The sequence below is a fragment of the Mastigoproctus giganteus genome, chromosome 6, assembly GCF_048544385.1.
Source record: "Mastigoproctus giganteus isolate SK-2022 chromosome 6, ASM4854438v1, whole genome shotgun sequence".
NCBI lineage: Eukaryota > Metazoa > Arthropoda > Arachnida > Uropygi > Thelyphonidae > Mastigoproctus > Mastigoproctus giganteus.
In genome coordinates this window covers 81,558,956-81,580,688 of record NC_143580.1, presented here as the reverse complement: position 1 = coordinate 81,580,688, position 21,733 = coordinate 81,558,956, and the positions used below count along the sequence as shown (strand labels likewise).

Sequence of the window (21,733 nt, the reverse complement as noted above, 5' to 3'; positions counted from 1 at the left end):
AGAGCTATGGACAATTGCATTCATGGTTGTCACTTTCATTAGTATTAGCCGGTTGAAATTTAGTATTTGATACCCCTGAGTGTGGTAAACAAAAAGTTGAAGTGGAGGATATGATTGGTTCTGTCGAAGTGAAGGATGTAATTGCTAGCCACTGTGTGTGGCCTACGAACTGAAGGACATAAAATGAGAATAATAGTTACAATTAGAAGGAAAAAAACACTTATAGGAAGAGTCATGTTTTTAATAGACTTTCATTTTTGTTTAGTGAAAAAGGTTAGGATTTTACGTGACTTCGGGGATGGATTCAAGCAAAAATCATTGGCCACGACCAGGGATACTGCATACTAAATATTTTTACCGTATTAGCCATACAGTGCAAATTTTCCACATGCTTTTCCTGCACTGGTAAAAAACTAAATAAATAAAAAAGTACAAAATAAATATATATATATATATATATATATATATATATATATATTAGTTATTAATCAGTCCAAACTAGAGTTTGAACAGGCTAAGAGTAGAAAACTTGCTTCTTGCCCTAATGGTAGCCGAGCATTCTGGTCTCTTGCCAAAGCTATTGGCCGCAACTTTTGCCCATCTCTGCTCCCACCTCTGTCCAAACCAGATGGTTCTGTTGTCACTTCAGCCAAGGATAAAGCTGACCTGCTAGCATCCCATTTTTCTTCAAGCTCATGTATTAATGATCTTGGTAAAACACCTCCCACCATTCCTAACACGCTCCATTCAATGCCTGCTGTGGTCTTCCGTCAAAAGGATATCAGAAGGATTTTGATGAATCTTGATGCTAAGAAAGCTCCAGGTCCTGATGGTACTTCTCCACTTGTTCTCAAAACCTGTGCTCCTGAACTTACTCCTATTCTTTGCCGCCTTTTTTCACTTTCTTATTCCAAAGGTGTTTTTCCTTCTGCTTGGAAATTTGCTCATATCCAGCCAGTTCCTAAAAAGGGTGACAAATCCCTCCCATCCAATTATCGTCCCATTGCAATTACTTCTACTCTTTCTAAAGTAATGGAGAAATCAATTAACCGCCAACTCTTAAACTACCTAGAAACCTTCCATCTGATCAACGATCGCCAGTATGGATTCCGTCAGTGTCGATCCACTGGTGATATTCTGGCTTATGTTACCCATTTATGGACTAATTCAATGGAAAGGTTCGGTGAAACACAAGTAGTTGCTCTTGACATCTCAAAGGCTTTTGATTGTGTTTGGCATAAAGGTCTTCTAAACAAGCTTCCATCTTATGGTTTGCCAACTGTTTTTAGTAATTAGTTATCCAGTTTTCTCTCTGATCACTCACTGAGGGTGATGGTAGATGGCTCTCTGTCTTCTAACTTCTCCACTAATGCCGGTGTCTCCCCAAGGTTCAATTCTTTCCCCCACTCTTTTCCTCTTGTATATTAATGACCTTCTTCCAATGAATGGAAATCCTATCCATAGTTTTGCCGATGATAGCACATTGCATTCAACTTTCCATTTTGAGAAACCTTGTCCAGCTCAATCAGCTTCAAGTTCTCGAAAATCTGCTGCCAATTCCTTAAATGCCGATCTTCAGGTAATTCTCCAGTGGGGCAAAGACAACTTAGTTGATTTCAACCCTTCTAAAACTCAGTCTTGTCTTATATCTCGCAAAAAGGATTCTTCTGCTCCTATGCTTATCTTTAGTGACACTCCGATTTCTAGGCAAAATGATATATCTCTTTTGGTGATTACCCTGACTTCTGATCTCTCTTGGCACAAGCACATTACAAATATTGCTTCCTCTGCATCTAAAAAACTTGGTTTTCTCTTTCACTCTCGGCGTTACTTTTCTTCCAAACAACTGCTCACTCTGTATAAATCGCAAATCCGCCATGGAATATTGTTCCCACATCTGGGGTGGTGCCCCCATAACCTCTATCAGGCTTCTTGATTCCATTCAGAAGAGGGCAGTTAGGTTAATTAATGATTCATCTCTAACAGAGTCTCTCCACTCGCTTTCTCATAGACGCACTGTTTCGGCTGCATGCCTTTTCTACAGATACTTCCATGGGCACTGTTCTTCTGAATTGGCTTCTATAATTCCCGCTCTCTCTTTCAAAACAGTCCGAACACGTGCCGCCACCAGCCAACATCCATTTACTGTCCAACTTCAAACCCACAGAACCAACTTTTCATCTTCCTCATTTATTCATTCAACTGCCATTTTCTGGAACAACCTTCCTTCATACGTATTTCCTGAAAATTACAATCTACAGAAGTTCAAGTCCAATATCAACAAATATCTTCTTTCGTCTTCTCAACCTCCAACCCAAGCACGGTACTAAGTACTATAGGTTCTAATACCTCTCGTGTTTGGGGTTCTCATAAAAAATATATATATATATATATATATATATAAAATAAAAAAGAAAAATATAAAACAACAGAAAATAACCTATTTGTTTCTTTCCTCATGAAGGTGACCAGGTGATTTCAGAATTTCATAAAGCAGTCAGTCTCAACCATCCTTGGAGGTAACTTATTTCAGCAATTAACAACTCACTGACTTAAAATTAAATTTATATTCTACAATTACAGACAATCTCTTTCTCTGTACTTTGAATTTATGCACAAATTTAACAGCATAAATTTTGTATTCATTCATTTCTATTCCCTCTGAGGCTCATAAACCTCAATCAAGTTCTCACTAAGGTGCCTGATTTCCAAGCTCTATAATAGCCAACATATTCAAAATATATAACTATATGAGTGCCCTTTTGTAGATTTTACCAAACAGGTTGCCAATTTGTGTACTCTTTCAAGGAGCAGTATATCTGTTTAAGATTTAGTTTCCATACTTGGATGCAGTATTCTAAGTGCAGCCTTACACAGCAGGATAATGACCCCCTATTGCAACAAGCAAATGTTTGCTAAATCGTCAAAAGGACATCCATGGTCCTTACTAAACTGATGGTCCCCGAACTAATCCTTGAAGACCCTACTACTAATGTTTGACCAGTCTAAAACATAACCAATGCTCGCAATCCTGTGCTTCACATCCTGCAGCCACCCTTTCTGATCCATATTAGAATCTTAAACATAATTACAACATTCCAGCTCAGACAGTAACCTCTCACAAAGGAGGTTACTGTCTGAGCTGGAACGTTTGAACTGTTAAAGTTCAAATATACAATGTTGAAATTATTTTCTACATCCATCTTATAAGTAATTGTGTCAAAATAGCTACAGGACAGTCAATTAAAGGATTGCAATAATTACTGTATGGATCTTTTCATTCTAAAAAAATAATAATAAAATGTACTTATAATTTTTATAAAAATCATACAGAACATTAATTCTTCTGAAAATTAAAAAATATATATATTAGGCAAAAAATATATTATACTGAAAATATTTTCTGTTGAAAGGCCATTAAGCATGTGAAATTTTAAACATGCATATGTGCATATACTTCTGCTTATCGTATGTACAAATACTTCAAAAAACTTTTAAAATATGTCATATTACATACTATTTTTCAAAATTTTATTTCAAATCTGATGTGCTTGACAATGCACAATATGTGATACTTACCTTGCTTCTTGAGGAATAGCATCCATCTTGAATGAATATCATGTTGCATTTCTGCATTTTTACTATATGAAAACAATAACAAATTTTTCAAAAACAACTATGTAACTGTAGATATTTGCTTAACTTGTGGGAGTAGTGACAGCTGCTAATATTTAATTACTCCATAAAAAAAATTCAGGAAATACTGCAGTAAAATTTGCCTACATTTGGGAAACTAGAAATAATTTTTGGATTTTAAAGTGTAATGTGGGGGAATTATTTTTGAAAGACATGTCAGATGCCACACCATCACTGCCAGGTATTTACTGGGTGGTCAGAATTACAATTTCTGACCACCCAATAAATAATCCTATAAATGTGAGTAAACAAATTCTACAGTGGTCACAGTGTACCGACGTGGGATGTACTTAAAGATGTAACTAGTCCAGGGCAAATCTTTGCTTTCGTAAAGCTGACTGCAGTGATCTCAGATAGTTTTTAAATTCTGTGCAGTGGAACCAACTGATGTAAACCAAATTCTAAATAGAAAGCATTCAGGAAAGTAATCATAGAATCTACTAGGCTTTTTATACCAATTAAGAGATCCCATTCAAGAATCATCTGACATCCTAAATGGTTGTCAAATGAATAAATTAGACTCGTGGCAGAGAAGAAAAATGCATGGGATGCATATAAATTATCAGGTGACACAGAAGCCTATGGCAGATATAAACTAGTCTGTAATCAAGTCACAAAGGAGATTGCGCAAGTAAAGACAGATAACGAGAAATCTTTGGCAAAGGATGCTAAGAACAACAGCAAGGATTTCTTTACTTATAAACTCTAAAAGAAAGGGGATGAGTCAGATTGGTCCACTTGATATCAATTTGCTCAGATAGCAAACAAACTGAATGAGTATTTTGCATCTATTCACACATGAGTTATTAAGGAAGGAAAATGCCAGAAGGTTATCAAATTGTAGCAGGGCACTTAATGATTTTGTAATAACTGAGAGCAAAGTGGAGGAGAAATTGTTGAAGTTAAACATAAGAAAGGCACCTGGGTGGTCAGATTTGCTTTTTAGCGATAATCTTTTAAAATTATCACTAAAAAGCAAAGTTGGCGTTTCCAGACTGAAAGTTACACTTTGTTAACAAATGGGATCTATGGGATCTATCCAATGGGGTGGATGGGATCTATCCAGTTATATTAAAGGAGACGGCAAAGGAACTAAGCAAACCCTTAGCCATAATTATGAGAGCATCCTTCGACTCACAGGGGAGGTCCCCACAGACTGTAGATGTGCAAATGTATCTGCAATTCAAAAAGGGGTACTGAAGGATGACATGAGTAATTACAGACCAGTTAGTTTAACTTCTGTTCCAGGTAAAATAATGGAGTCACTGGTTAAAGATGCATTGCAGGATCATCTAGACAAGACTGCAGCAATAATTCAAACATGGCATGGGTTTGTTAAGGGAACGTCTTGTCTGACAAATATGATTGGATACTATGATGTGGTTACAAAGGAACTGGATGCAAAAAATAATTTTGATATCATATACTTGAATTTCAGGAAAGCTTTTGACACTGTTGCACATGGAAGACTACTGTATAAATTGGAGAAGAATGGTATTAAGGGTAAGTTGCTACAATGGATAAAAGGGTGGTTGAGTGGGAGAAGACAGAGGGTGGTAATCAATAGGCACTGCTATTTGTGAACTAATGTTATTAGTGGAGTCCCACAGGGTTCAGTTTTGGGCCCACTGTTGTTTTCTATATTTATCAATGATATTGATTTTGGTTTGGATTTTATTGGTGCATTAGCAACTAAGGCCAATGATACTGATGAATGTATATCAGGCTTAGTGTCAAAGTTTGCAGATGATACAAAGGTTGGCAGGGTTGTTAATGGAAGTAATGGCAGTGTGCTACTGCAACAGGATTTAGAAAATTTGGCCAGATGGGTGAAGTGGCAACTGAAGACAACATTGACAAATGCAAAGTACTGCATATGGGTAGAATTAACCCCAGAGGAACATACCAACTGTGTGGTACTACACTTAGGGTGGTAGGAAATGAAAAAGACCTGGAAGTAATTGTGCAGTCAGATATGAAGTTTTCTGAGCAATGCAGAGAGGCTGCAAGAGCAGGTCATGGGGTTTTGTTAATGATATACAGGAATTTTGCTAGCAAGGAAAAGGAGGTTATTGTTGTTATTTGGTTTTCAGGAGCATTAGCAACTAAGGCCATATTGCTCCAGGGATATGAGGTGGTCATTCCCTGACCTTTCCGCATCCTCTGTATTTGGTGGTGACGGGCTCGAACCCCGGTCTAATCAAGAAGCGTGTGCTATGCACTGCTGCTCCTTCCCACCTGGCTACGGAGGCGCCGGAAAAGGAGGTGATTATTCCTTTGTATAAGGCAATGGTCAGGACACGCCTTGAGTATTGCATACAGATCTGGAGGCACCATTTTAGGAAGGATGTAGATTTGCTTGAGCGTGTATAGAGAAGGGCAACAAGATTGGTGAGGGGAATGAAGGGATCCTCTTACCAAGAGTTCTGCAAATTGTAGCGGCTGGAGATTAGGCACCTGCGAGGTGATCTGATTGAGGTGTATAAGGCCTTGAATGGGTTGAGCACGCTGAATTCTGATGGGATTCTTCCACTTGCTCAGAATACGAACCTAAGGGGGCATAAATTCAAATTAAGGAAAGACAGTTGTAGAACTGATGTGCGGAAATTTGCCTTTAGCCAGTGGGTGGTTAATTGTTGGAACAAACTTCCATATGTCGTTGTGGAAGTTGATAGCTTAAATAAATTCAAGGATGAACTGGACAAACATTTAGAGGGAATGGTTGTGTGAATTTTTTTTTTTTTTTTTTGGCTGATGCTACATAAGCTCATGCACTTGCTTTCTTGTATCACATGCCTCGATTACTGTCCGAAATGGATGTCAGATGAACCTTATGACAGAGAAAAAAAAAAATGCATGGGTTGCATATAAATTAACAGATGATACAGAAGTCAACAGCAGACATACTATAATCAAATCAAATAAGAGGTTAGGCAAGCTAAGGCAAATTAAGTCTGGTAAATAATGCAAAGAAAAGCAGCAGACTTCTTTACTTAAGTCGGTAAACGAAAGAGCAACAAGGCTCAGTATGTCCTACGTTATTAATCAATTTTCAAAATAATGAGAGGAATTACCTCAATATATGCATGTAGGACGTTTCTTCATACACACATTCTCCTTGAATTTTAACGAATATTAAAATAACGAAAATGAATTCTACCCTCGGAGGCAAACCATTAGTAATCCATTGTACCCGGCATCCGTGGTCCGAGAGCTCTAAATCCATCACCAAAATACATCAGAACTCCAACGAACGACGAGTGGGAGAAGACATTGTGTCTATAAATTAAAAACTTCCGAAAATCCTAAGTGGACGGGACTTTTCGACATTAGTCATGATCATATTCATGATCACAACAAGACCTGAGTATGATGACTGCAATTTTGCTAAATTGTATTATTGCACCTACCATATAATACAATGCATTTATACTTGACGGGTCCGTAACAACAATTCCATCCTTCTGTAAATATCCAGTATAGTAATTCCAGTATGCTACGGCAATTTCGCTCTTTTCTAGCTGGCCCGTTCCACCAAAAGCAAGAGGCAGTGGAAATGGAACCTGTTTTGTTATAAAAACATTACGTTTAGGTCTTAATTTCAGTTCTGGAACGTAGCTCATAACGAAATATCAAAGAACTGTAGTAAAGCCTCTCTGAACAAAATTATATTTCACAAGTACAATAATTCCCTACTTTGAAGTCCTAAATCGCATTACAATGAAACAACTCCAACACGCTACTGCTCACAGAGTAGTAACATATACTTCGCTGTGCTACAGCTGCATCATAACGTGTTACATATGGGAAATTATCATAAAACGGTAACGATTCATTACTTATAACCGTGATTATAAAACGATGAAAACTCGTTACTTTTTTTTTATTATTTATTATGGTACATTTAAACTATATGGATTTTTGACCAAAACAGTTTTAGATAATTCTTTACTTTATCCTGACAGCGGCGAATTGACAGCTCCTACCTAGGATTGAAGTTCTGATTCCAAATTATGTCTAATTTGCGTATTCTGAAGGAGCATGTGCATGTCACTCAATCTATTTGTCCAGTTCTATGGTGGAAATTTACCACGTACAGTACTCTCTTTCTTTTTTCAGTAATTCAGAAAAAAATTTTTAAATACACATTATTTTTATATACTGAGCGATCACTGAATTATGACCACCTACCTTATACTTCATAGGTCCTCCTTTTGCCCTCTGTACAGCAGCCATCAGACGTGGCATTGATTCAACAAGAGGTCGTAAACGTTCGGGAGGTATGGCCAACCAAGCTGTGTGTAAGGCGCCCAGCAATACAAGTATAGAGGTAATTGGTGTAGCCAGAAGCCTGATATGCCTTTCCATAGTGTCCCACAGGTGACACTATGGAAAGGCCAATCGATATGCTGGAAGTCAGAAGTGTGTTTCTCAAACAATTCCTGCAAACCAAGTGCCCGATGGCTCGGCGCATTATCATCTTGGAAGACACCATCGCCATTTGGTAAAAAGTGTAATAGAGGGGAGAACACTGTTATGTTGTTCCACATGCACCAGGGGTCCAAGTTCCTGCCAGTGCAACATGCCCCACACCATACAACCGCCTCCACCAGCCTGCACTTTGATACCATGCATGATGGATCAAGAGCCTCATGTTGTTGACGCTAAATCCGTACACGACCATCCACGGTGTGGAGTAAATAACGTGACTCACCCGACTAGAACACCTTCTTCCTGTCTTCTAACATCCAACTTGCATGCTCTTTGCACCAGGTGAGTCTATTACGCAGATGAACCTTGGTTAGAAGAGGATGCTGTAGGGGTCGTATGATGGAATGGTCCAGAGGTGCGAAGCATGGTCATGCCAGATATTGTTCCGGGTTGGCCCATGTTGTATTAGGTAGTCAACTCTTCAACAGTGTTGTACCTGTTCAAGTCGTCGGACCCGGAACTTACCTCTAACATCAACCTTTCGCTGACCTTTGCAGTTTCACTGTCAGGTCGTCGTTTGACCATTTTGACTCCAGTCCTGGTACACTTTAAGTACAGCAGCACTCGAACACCCCACCAGTTCAGCCGTTTGGAAAATCGAGGCACCAGCTTGTCGAGCACCCACAATCTGTCCTTTATCAAAGTCCCATAAATCCTTCCTTTTACCCATTACGCTCGGAATTTTACTACCTACTGAACCACTGGCAACCTTATCTATGCTATGTAGGTCGACTAACATCGCACTCTCGTACCTCACGTGGTCAACGGGTCGCATACAGTTTTTATAGGGATGTGTAAGATCCCAATCTTATAACTCCAGAAAAATAATAAATTTTTTATTTCGAAATTTATTATATTTTAAACAAACAGAGTTAAGCAAATTGCTGATGTTTGCACTCTTGTTTGTTTGAGGTAGAGCGTAAATTAGCATTGTCAATGGAGGCAGTTCGGTCTACGAACGGGACAATTGTAGTGTCAGTTAGAGGCCGTTTTGTTTACGGTAAATAGAGCGGGAGCTGCACTTGAGAAAAGTGAACAAAGGAACACTTAACCCCCCGCAAGAAATGGTTTGATATTATAGCGCAAAATAAACAGTCCGACTCCGAAGTGCACTCTTATAAATTTCAAGAGCGGTCACTTAAAAAAAAAAAGTATAACGAAAGGAGTAAGTGAACGAAAGGAAGGAAAGCGTGCCCAGTGCTCGTCTACGCTACGAGGAAGTGGGTCACAACTAGATATGTCCCAAGCCAAGTGGACTTAGACCATTACAATCCTTGTCTGCCCTGAAGAGGGCGAAGTCCCGCACCCACTGGAGGTGGTACTATACCAATGGTTGCGAGAGTTCACCCTACTGGAGGTAGTATACCAGTGGGGGGGGGGGAGATAGCAAATCCGTTAAGTAGTTGAAGCGGGGATATAACCAGTTTTGCCGGAGGCGTTTTATGGGCGTGGTTTCTCTGGAGCTGCTTTCTGATTGGCTGTTGAATTGCGTCGGAAAAAAATTTATTTACTTAAATTTTTTTTAATTTTAAAAAAGTTATTTAAAAATTTTCCGGAAAATATTAGACAATAAAAGATTTGCTACCAATTGTGAAATTTTCACAATGGGTAATGCTAGTTTCCATCACTCAAATTGTTTTGAAAATGCAAATCTAATGTTTCATTTTTTGAAGCCAATGAGATTATTTTGCATGTATACCATGGAATTTTGTAAATGTTCAACTTCCACTAACGATTTTGATTCCTATTAATTTAAATTTACTTCGGTAATGTCTCGTATATTTTGTATAGTTTAACAATTAAAACAGATCAGTTACCGTCACTTAGAGATTCGGAATGTGAGAGGAAGTATAGAGTACTTGCTCTGATATTCCGATCATCTAAGTGACGATATTATCTTTTCTGATATTTATTCTGATATCATCTTTTAAGGGCACAAAAGGTGATATAGTTGTACACGTTGGCACTAATGATATCAAGAGTAGGAGACCGGCAGAATTACTTAACAAGTACAGGTCACTGTTGAAAAAAAGCCGTGAATTAGGGTTGAATTTGAAAGTGTCTGCAATTCTGCCCAGACACGAAAGGACGGAGTATATGAGGAGAGCCTGGTCGTTCAATTCGGCCTTAGAAAGATTGTGCAAGGCTCAAGGGGTAGAATTTTTTTCAGACTGGACTGTACTTGTTAACAGGAGAAACTTGTTCTACAGGGATGGGATACACTTAAATAGAAAGGGTGCAAGAATGTTTGCTGATGCTATCGAGGCAGTGTTCGGTTGGTCAGAAAACTACTAGCTTGCGGAGAGACAAAGACTAATAGATTAACAGTAGCCAATGGCAGAGGTGAAAGAGATTCTTGCACTGCTTCTACTGGAATGAGCAGAAGCCTGAAAAACAAGATGCGGGATATTTCAGACAGTGCTGGGAGTCATTGCGGTACAAGTAAACACATGGGTTATGTTAGGGTAGCTAAGAAAAAGAACAGGTGCATGTATACTTGCGTGTACACCAATGCTAGGAGTTTAGTAAATAAATTTGATGAATTTGAGGTATTGCTGCCTAATTGTTGCAAAGGCAGATATTGTTGGGATTTCAGAGACGTGGTGTCACACATATATAAGGAATGCAGAACTGGAATTTGGGGAGTACAACGTCTATAGAAAGGATAGACAGGATAGGAAGGGAGGAGGGGTTATGCTATTAGTTAAGAAACACATAAAATCCAAGGAAGTGAAGCCAGTCAACATCGTTGGAGAGTGCAGTGTCGAGACAGTTTGGTGTGACATAAGCATTGGGAGATCAAAATTGAGAGTAGAAGTGGGCTATAGGCTTAGTGACTCTGATGAATATTCTTCTTCTTCTTCTTCTTCTTGGTCCTTAGATGGCAGCTGGGGGAGGCGTTTGGCCATGCAACCAGTATGCTGCTGTAGGTGCCGCAGGGTTTCGGACTTGCTCTGTGATGTTCTTCCATACTTTACGATCCATGGTGTCAGTCCTGGCCTGGCCTGGTTGAGGTCGAGACGTCGGCTCTTCAAGTCATTTTCCACTTGCTTGGCCCACGTTTTCCAAGGAACGGTCTGTTGGATGCTCCATTGGGTTGATCGTTGTCTCCAAAGGAGTCTGGATGGTATTCTGTTCGTGCCCTTCTACATACGTCGCCAAACCATCTGAGCCTTCGCTTCTGCATTTGGTCGGCAATGTTTGGTTGCGGTTGGCATCTGGCGCTGATGAGTATAATAAGAAACTGTACAGGGAAATAGAGTGGTCCAGTAAAATCAGAGAGTCTTATAATGGGAGATTTTAATTTCCCAGATATTGACTGGAATTTGTGGGTTAGCATTAGCATTAGTAGAGGCATTTCATCCAAGAAAGCAAGCTTATGCAGCATCAGCCAAAAAAAAAAAAAAAAAAAAAAAACCACTTCCACTTCACCCCTCTGTTCGGTCAAAATACCTGTCCAGCTGAGCCTTAAACGTATTTAGGCTATCAACTTATACGACAAGGGATGGAAGTCTGTTCCACCAACCAACCACTTTCTGGCTAAAGGGAAATTTCCGCACGTCTATCCTACATCTGTCTTTGCTCAATTTGAATTTATGCCCTCTCAGGTGATTATTCTGAGCGAGAGGAAGAATCCCATCAGCATTGAGCAAGCTTAAACCATTCAATACCTTATACACCTCTATCAGATCACCTTGCTGGTGCATAGTCTCCAGACACTGTAATTTGCAAAATTTAAGCCTTTCTTCGTAAGAGCACCCCTTTGTTCCATTCACTAATCTTGCTGCCCTTCTCTGCAATCGTTCCAGCACCTCCACATCCTTCTTGAAATGCGGCCTCCAGACCTGTATACAGTACTCTAGGTGTGGCTTGACCAATGCCTTATACAAGGGAATAATCACCTCCTTATCCCTGCTAGAAAAATTCCTATATATAACATTGACAATACACCATGAGCTACCTTGCAGCATTTCTGCACCGCTCAGAGAATTTGATATCTGCCTGCACAACCACCCCCAGGTCCCTTTCATTCTCTACCACTGTCAGTGTAGTACCACAGAGTTGATACGTTGCTCTGGGGTTGCTGTTTCCCATGTGTAGTACTTTACATTTGTCAATGTTAAACTTCATTTGCCACCTCTCAGCCCAGCTGTTCAACCTTTCCAGATCCTGTTGCAGCAGCATAGTGTCAGTAGTGTCCATGACAACCCTGCCTACCTTTGTATCGTCTGCAAACTTGGACATTAAGCTTGATATACCATCATCAATATCATTTATAAATACAGAAAACAATAATGGACCCAACATTGAACCCTGAAGGACTCCAATAATAACATTAGTCCACGATGAGCAGTATCCATTGATTACCACTCTCTGTCTTCTCCCCCTCAGCCACCCCTTTATCCACAGCAGCAATTTGCCTCCAATGTCACACTGCTCCAATTTGTGCAGCAGTCTTCCATGTGCAACAGTATCAAAAGCCTTTCTAAGATCCAAGTATATACTACCAAGTTATTCCCTGCATCCAGTTCCTTTGTGACTGCATCATAGTATCCAATCAAATTGGTCAGGCAAGACTTCCCCTTAACAAAACCATGCTGTGCCGAGCTATAACTGAAGTCTTGTCTAAATTATCCTGCAATGTTTTTTTAACTAGTGCCTCCATTAATTTTCCTGGAACAGAAGTTAAACTCACAGGTCAGCCTTTGATCCTCCTTTGTGAATTGGGGTCACATTTGCACATCTCCAGTCTATGGGTACCTCCCCTGAGTCCAAGGAACCTCTCATAATTATGGCTAAGGGTTTGCTTACTTCCTCTGCTGCCTCCTTTAATATAACTGGATAGATCCCATCCACCCTGGGGGCCTTTCTTGTGTTTATCTTCAACAATTTCTCCTCCATTTTACTCTCAGGTATTACAAGATTCTCTAGCTTACTGCTAGAGTTGAATACACCTCTGGCTTTCCCCTCGCTAAATAACTCCTCATGTGTGAATGTCGATGCAAAATATTCATTTAGTTTGTTAGCTACCTAAGCAGGATCATCAACAGTTGACCCATCGATATCAAGTGGACCAATCTGATTCACCCCCTTCCTTCTAGAGTTTACATAAGTAAAGAACGCTTTGCATCCCTTGCCGAAGATTTCTCGTAATCTGCCTTCGCCTGCCTAACCTCCTTTGTAACTTGCTTACAGATCAACTTGTATCTATCATAGTCTTCTGTGTCATGTGTTAATTTGTATGTATCCCATGCATGTTTCTTCTCTGCCATATGCCTCATCAGTTCAACTGACATCCATTTGGGCCTAAGCCTTGAACAATATTTCTTAGTTGGTATGTAAAGCCTAGTAGCTTCCAAGATAAGTTCTTCGAATGCTTCCCATTTTGAATTTGCTTTTGGTAACATCATCAGTTGGTCCCACTGTATAGAATTTAAATACTGTCTCAGTCCACCTTAGTCGCCTTTACGAAAGCAATAACCCTTCCCTTTACCCCTAATGGTAGTTACCTCTTTGAGTAAATCCCACTTCAGCACACTGTGATCACTGCCACCTAGTGGTTCATTTATCTGCAGATTCTTAATGCATGAAGAATCACTGCTGAAAATCAAATCAAGAGTATTCCTCCCTCTAGTTGCCTCCCGAATATGCTGATGTAGAAAACAATCATCCAATGAATCCACAAAAGCCTTGCTAGTGTGTGAGTGACCAGCCCCCAAATTCCAGTCAATATCTGGGAAAGTAAAATCTCCCATTATAAGATTCTGATTTACTGGCCCACTCTATTTCCCTGTACAGTTACTTATTATACTCATCAGAGTCATTAGGCCTATAGCCCACTTCTACTCTCAATTTTGATCCCCCAATGCTGATGTCACACCAAACTGACTCGACACTGCACTGCCCAGCGATGTCCACTGGCTTCACTTCCTTGGATTTTATGTATTTCTTAACTAATAGCATAACCCCTCCTCCCTTCCTATCCAGTCTATCCTTTCTGTAGATGTTGTACTCTCCAAATTCCAGTTCTGCATTCCTTATATCTGTGTGACACCACGTCTCTGATATCCCAACAATATCTGCCTTTCATGTTTTGAGCAATACCTCAAATTCATCAAATTTATTTACTAAACTCCCAGCATTGGTGTACACGCAAGTATACATGCACCTATTTCTATTCTTAGCTATCCTAACACAACCCATAAAAGAGAAAGAACTGCAAACGGGTTCGTCCGGGGTTGGTCAGTTACACACTAGCAAGGCTTAAGTGGATTTACTGGATGATTGTTTTCTACATCAGAATTTTTGGAAGGGAATTAGAGGGAGTAATACTCTTGATTTGATTATCAGTAGTGATTCTTCATGCATTAAGAATCTGCGGATAAATGAACCACTAGGTGGCAGTGATCACAGTGTGCTGAAATGGGATTTACTCAAAGAGGTAACTATCATCAGGGGTAAAGGGAAGGGTTATTGCTTTCATAAAGGTGACTACGATGGTCTGAGACAGTATTTAATTTCTATACAGTGGGACCAACTGATGATGTTACCAACAGCAAATTCAAAATGGGAAGCATTGAAAGAACCTATCTTGGAAGCTACCAGGATTTACATACCAACTAAGAAATATTGTTCAAGGTTTAGGCCTAAATGGATGTCAGATGAACTAATGAGACACATGGCAGAGAAGAAAACTGCATGGGATACATATAAATTAACACATCACACAGAAGCCTATGATAGATATAAGCTGGTCTGTAACCAAGTCACAAAGGAGGTTAGGCAGGCAAAGGCAGATTATGAGAAATCTTTGGCAAAGGATGCAAAGAAAAACAACAAAGAGTTCTTTACTTATGTAAACTCTAGAAGGAAGAGGATGAATCAGATTGGTCCATTTGATATCGATGGTTCAACTGTTCATGATCCCTCAGGTCGCTAACAAACTAAATGAATATTTTGCATCGATATTCACACATGAAGAGTTATTCAGCGAGGGGAATGCCAGAGGTGTATTCAACTCTGGCAGTAAGCTAGATAATCTTGTAATAACTGAGAATAAAGTGGAGGAGAAATTGTTGAAGATAAACACAAGAAAGGCAGTAAAGGAAGTAAGCAAACCCTTAGCCATAATTATGAGAGCTTCCTTGGACTCAGGGGAGTTACCCACAGACTGGAGATGTGCAAATGTGACCCCATTTCACAAAGTAGGATGAAAAGCTGACACAAGTAATTATAGACCTGTGAGTTTAACTTCTGTTCCAGGAAAATTAATGGAGGCACTTGTTAAAGAAGCACCGCAGGATCATCTAGACAAGACTTCAGTTATAGCTCGGACACAGCATGGTTTTGTTAAGAGGAAGTCTTGCATGACCAATTTAATTGGATACTATGATGCAGTCACAAAAGAACTGGATGCAGGGAATAACTCTGATATTATATACTTGGATCTTAGAAAGGCTTTTGATACTGTTGCACATGCAAGACTGCTGGACAAATTGAAGCAGTGTGGCATTGGAGGCAAATTGCTGCTATGGATAAAGGGGTGGTTGAGGGGGAGAAGGCAGAGAGAGGTAATCAATGGACACTGCTCATCGCGACTAATGTTATTATTGGAGTCCCTCAGGGTTCAATGTTGGGTCCATTATTGTTTTCTGTATTTATTAATGATATTGATGATGGTATATCAAGCTTAATGTCCAAGTTTGCAGACGATACGAAGGTTGGCAGGGTTGTCAAGGACACTACTGACACTATGCTGCTGCAACAGGATCTGGAAATGCTGAGCAGATGGGCTGAGAGGTGGCAAATGAAGTTTATTGACAAATGTAAAGTACTACATAGGGGAAACTTCAACCCCAGAGCAACGTATCAACTCTGTGGTACTACACTGACAGTATTAGAGAATGAAAGGGACCTTGGGGCTGGTTGTGCAGGGAGATATGTAGTTCTCCGAGCAGTGCAGACTGGCTGTAAGTGCAGCTCATGGTGTATTGTCAATGATATATAGGAATTTTTCTAGCAGGGACAGGGATGTGATTATTCCCTTGTATAAGGCAATGGTCATGCCACACCTAGAGTACTGTATACAGGTCTGGAGACCTCATTTCAAGAAGGATGTAGAGAGTACAGAGATGGGCAACAAGATTAGTGAATGGAACAAAGGGGTGTTCTTAAGAAGAAAGGCTTAAGTTTTGCAAATTACAGTATCTGGAGACTAGGCACCAGCGAGGTGACCTGATAGAGGTGTATAAAGCCTTGGATGGTTTGAGCATGCTCAATGCTGATGGGATTCTTCCTCTTTCTCAGAATAATCACCTGAGAGGGCATAAATTCAAATTGAGGAAAGACAGATGTAGAATAGACGTGCGGAAATTTGCCTTTAGCCCGCAGGTGGTTGGTTGGTGGAACAGACTTCCATCCCTTGTCGTGGAAGTTGAAAGCCTCAATAAGTTTAAGGCTCAGCTGGACAGGTATTTCGGACGAACAGAGGGGTGAAGTGGAAGTGTTTTTTTTTTTTTTTTTTTTTTCTTGTCTGATGCTGCATAAGCTTGCTTTCTTGCATCAAATGCCTCTACTAATGCTAATTCTAAAAGCCTTAGCCAATAGGAAACCTTCGAACCTGATTTTTTTTTCTCTATAAATACGATTAAACAAATAAGCGACAGAAATATATCTTTTAAAATTATCGCTAAAAAGCAAAGTTAGCGTTTCCAGACTGAAAGTTACACTTTGTTAACGATTGCAGTGATATTCAGTGTTTAAGATATGCTTACATTGACATCGCATACGAATCATAGACTGAAATGAACATTCAACAATGAATTTAAAATAGCGATTTTTATTGTAAAAACTTTCGTATTTTTGTATGGAATTATAATCAAATTAGTATGGAATTTTAATCAAATTAACCGATAAACGGGTTTTTCTCTCACTGTGACGCCGCTTTCTCTATTCTTGTAGATTTTTTGTATTAAAGATGAATACTGTTTGATTTCCGAATTAAAAGTATATATTTTCATTTAAACTCAAAAAAATGAAAGGTGCTTTTGAGAACATTTCTCTCTGAAGTGCGACATTTGAGCGCTGCGAGGGAAAAAAAAAAAAAGATACTGGTTTTCTGTAATTCTAATTTTTTTGCCTTTCTAAAGGATCAACATGAATTTAAGAAAATACTGTATATAGTAAATGGAAATAAATATTTATTTTATCTATAGAATTTTATTCCTAAGAAGAAAAATAGCTTTCGTTACACCACAATTCAAACGAATTCTATTGCCACACCTGCTATCATAAAGCTGCGGTATTCTTTTGAAGTAAAACTGGCACCTTTGTTTAATTACAATCGGACTTGGCAACATAATTATTCTTGTATTTTTGGGGAGCAAAAAGATGGAACTGTTTTGACTAACACGGCTTCAGTCGCGTAGTTTTATTGCCCCCCTCAGCCTGGGAGCGTTGGGTTGCGGATGTACTGAGAGAGAACTGGAAACTACGTGATGTTAACTTCTGCGCATGGTGGTAACATTTTGTACTTCAGCTGCTGCTTGAAACTTTCTCTGTGCGGATGTCAAAATGTCAGTGCCTACAAAGTTTGATGATCTTAGAAAGCAGAATGTTTTTTTTTTTATATATATAGTCCGCGTGCGTTATTATGCCATGGAGTCCATGCGTTGTTTTTTTTTTCTGCGGTCAGCCCAAGGGGCATGATTATTTTTGTACTGTGGGGAAAGTAAAGCGGTAAAAAGGCAGTAACACTGCATGTATTTAAACCAAAAGTGTAAACACTGCATGTATTTAAACCAAAAGTTTAAACACCGCATGTATTTAAACCAAAAGTTTAAATACATGCAGTGTTATTTCCTTCGGACGGGTAACACAGTCCCCTTATATTTTGGGGAAGAAGGGTGTAAAAGCCAACAATGTGACATCAGTAACTAGGACGCATGCATTCTGAAGTGTGGACTTACAAAAATTAAGTTACAGCTTTGAGCTCTTTCTGTGTGTTTATTATTATTATTAGCCATGTGGTGCAAGGAAGCCTGAGGCGTATGCTGCACCGGCCAAAAGGCGCCTCCGTAGCCAGGTGGCAAGGAGCAGCAGTGCATAGCACACGCTTCTTGATTAGACCGGGGTTTGAGCCCGTCACCACCAAATACGGAGGATGCGGAAAGGTCAGGGAATGACCACCCTATATCCTGGAGCAATATGGCCTTAGTTGCTAATGCTCCCAAAAAACCAGATAACAACAACAGCACCGGCCAAAAAAAAAAAAAAAAAAATTCCCTATTACCCTGAGAGAGAGAGAGAGAAGTAGAAAGGGAAAGGAATCAATGATGATATCCAGCTCAGGACCCTGGGTGTGCCAAGCCCATACTCACCAGATGTGAGCCCCTGGGAGTTATATATATGGGTTTGTTACCAAGTTTGTAAGTATAAATGTTATTTTCGTTCGAAAGCAGCCTGCTGTGGAAAATGTTATTTTCCACAGCAGGAAAATGTTATTTTCCACAGCAGGAAACTGTGAAAACGAATGCCTAGCCTTCTGTGGAAAATGTTATTTTCCACAGGAGGCTAGGCATTCGTTTTCACAGTTCGCTTGTGTTATTGCGACATCGAGTGGAATTTAAAAGTTTTAAATGTACTAAATACCCATTCAGCCAGGAAAAAAGAAAAGTATTGTGTACTCTACAAATCAAGTAAGTGACTGTACTGATTTTTACCATTTCTCTTAATAGCTTAGCCTTTTGTGCATTTTAACGCTAACCCTGTAAATCTCTTGTGATAATAAAAAAAATTCTTTTTTTTAATATTGAGCTTGTCATTTCTTAGATACAAGAGAAATAACTTTTTAAAATTTAAAACTAATCAATAGTTTTTAAAAATCTTAAACTTTGGGAAATTACTTTTAAGAATGTAAAATCATTATACTGTATTTCAATATAGAGGAAAATAATTAGCTTACAAAAGGGACCGATAGATGGAACAACTACTCACAGATTATCTTATTGGGGAAAAAATAAATTTACACATCAAACAATATAGAACACAAAAAAATCTTTACTTTCAGGTTTTCGACGGTAAAGTGTGCCTCTAAACATAGAACACATCACCAATAGTATCAACACAGAAAATTTAAAAAAAAAAAAAAAAATTTACATTCTTGATTAAGAAGGAAAAAAATTTTCATTTTCAGCTTGCAAAAAGGACCAATAGAAGGAGCAAACACCCACAGACTAACTTATTGGGAAAAAATATATCTAACCATCAAACACATAAAATAAAATAATCTTTACTTTCAGCTTTTCGTCGGTAAAGTGGACTAATAAAAACAACACAGTATATATTTCCAATAGCATCAACACTGGAAATAAAAAAAACTTTTTTCTTACAAGTACATAGAACCAGACGAGATAAGAGAAGAAATAAATAACGTTCAGCGCCGGGGCCCCCAGTCATTGCAGAATACAGGTCTCTTGACGTTACACTCACACTGATACCAGCAACATTTCCACACATATACTCAACTTAAAGAGTATCCCAGTGGATAAGCGTGAGACAGCCATCACGAAAAGACAGGGGTTTGAACCTCAGTAAAAATAAATAAAAATTAAAAAAATAAAAAACACGCAGCACCATCTAGCAAACAAGATCATAACCAAAATAATTTTTTTTGCACTTAACTCAGCCAATCAGGAACAGAGAGGAACGGGGTCAGCACAATAGCCAATCAGAAAGCAGCTCCAGTGAAACCACGCCCATAAAACGCCTCGGGCAAAACTGGTTATATCCCACTTTATATCCCTCAGTGTGAGTAGCTGTGGGTACTCCCGTACCCACAGCTACTCACACTGAGGCTACCAGCATAGAGAAAAAATAAATAAAAAAAATAATAAATTAACAAAAAAATTAAAGGAAAATAAAATATTAAAAAATAAATTTAAAGATAAAAGTAGAAAAATAAAAGTCAAATAAGATTTAAAAAAATAGATACCAAGTAAAAATAATAATAAATAAATAAAGTGACAAAATAAAAAAGATAAAAAAATTATAAATAAAAGTAAAAAATAAATAATAAATAAAGTAATGATTGTAAATATAAAATAAAATAAAAAAAGATAAATAAAATAAAAATCATACCCACAGTTTTAATAGGAAAAAAAAATAAATAATATAAAATAATAAAGCGAATTGTCTAAGATCGACCCAATCCCTCACCCACTGAAGGCAGTGCAATATCAGTGGGTGCCAGCAATCCTCAGGTTGCCAGGCCTGAGGGGAATTAAAAGTAAAAAAAAAAATAAATAAAACTGGATCAATGTGGGGTGGATTTTCAAAAAGATGATCTTCTAAGAGCTTTTCAAGGTGACAATTTTTAACTTTGCAAGACACTGCTCACTGTTGAAACTGACAACATTATTGAAGGTGCTGGAGGCACCATAGGAGACTGAGATGAAGCTGAAGCAGAACTGGCCAATAGAAGTTTTCTTCTAGCAAATAAATCAGAAGCAAATTGTTGTAAGATTCCAAGGTGTGAGGCAGATTGTACTAAATGTTATTCATTGCCAGGTGAGAAGGTGTTTATATGGTCTTTTAGGGATTTCCGTAGGTCTGCATAAAAAGGGCAGTAATAGAGCAGATTGTTCCAGTTGGAGACATAGGCAAGAATCTATATTGCTTATTCTGAACTGAAAGTGTTTGGAGATAAAAGAGCCATGTTCGGTTATGATAAATGATAATAATATCATTTATCATGAATGATATATTATTATCATATGGTTTGGAGAGAACTATAGGGATATTTTCTTGTTGGCAGTAAAGGAGACATCTGATATAAATTAATATCTAGTTCTGCCTTCAGGGGTTGTATCCCAACGAACTTGCCATTTTTATTAAATCAGACCATCCCGGTTTTTACAACTTTGGTTTCTGCAAGGATATCATTCTGTATTCTGTAGAATTCCATGGAAGTTTAATGTTTTTGAACGTAACAGAAGGCACGATGTAAAATATGCAAGTCCAGAGGTAATACTCCAGCTATGACCTGCAGGACATCAATTGAGACAGTCCTGCAGGCATGGAGAAATTTAACAATCACGGATCGTTGCAAGGAGATTAGTTTTGATTTCAGTTTAATGTTCTTAATTCTGTCCTACCAAACCGGAGAAGCATAGGTTGCAATAGGTATGAATACTGCCTTGTAATATAAGAGAAGAACTCTGCGTCCAAGCCCCAAGTCAATTCTTGTAATCCGAACAACAGACATAGTCAATTCGCACCAGGCCACAATATGTAGCCGCCCCCATGATCATTTTTCTTATATCAAAAACTTTTTTTGGAAATTTATTTCCAATTTAACATATAATTTTATTTTTTTAAACACAAAACAACATATATTATGATACATAAAGTAAATGCATATGTTAAAAGTAAAATAAAAAAACAAAATACATTTATTTTCCTTTGGCAGACAATAAAATTAAACATTATATAAACTTGAAAAAGCTGTTTAATCATGGGTAATGCATCTCCATCATTTCTAATACCC

General features: G+C 38.5%; 1 protein-coding gene across 5 annotated transcripts in view; it reads right to left on the bottom strand.

Annotated features, from left to right (window-relative positions):
* Positions 1-7,455, bottom strand: part of Tsen2 (tRNA splicing endonuclease subunit 2) — a 245,765-nt gene extending 238,310 nt beyond the window's left edge. For 4 of the 5 annotated variants that reach the window (XM_090376069.1, XM_090376068.1, XM_090376071.1 and 1 more), the window contains exon 1: positions 7,107-7,455. In XM_090376069.1, coding sequence (XP_090232195.1) covers positions 7,107-7,319 — 213 coding nt within the window. In that variant the 5' untranslated portion in view covers positions 7,320-7,455. The remainder of the gene's footprint in view (positions 1-7,106) is intronic. The other variant, XM_090376072.1, reaches the window with a different exon arrangement.
* Between the last annotated feature and the right edge of the window lie 14,278 nt (positions 7,456-21,733).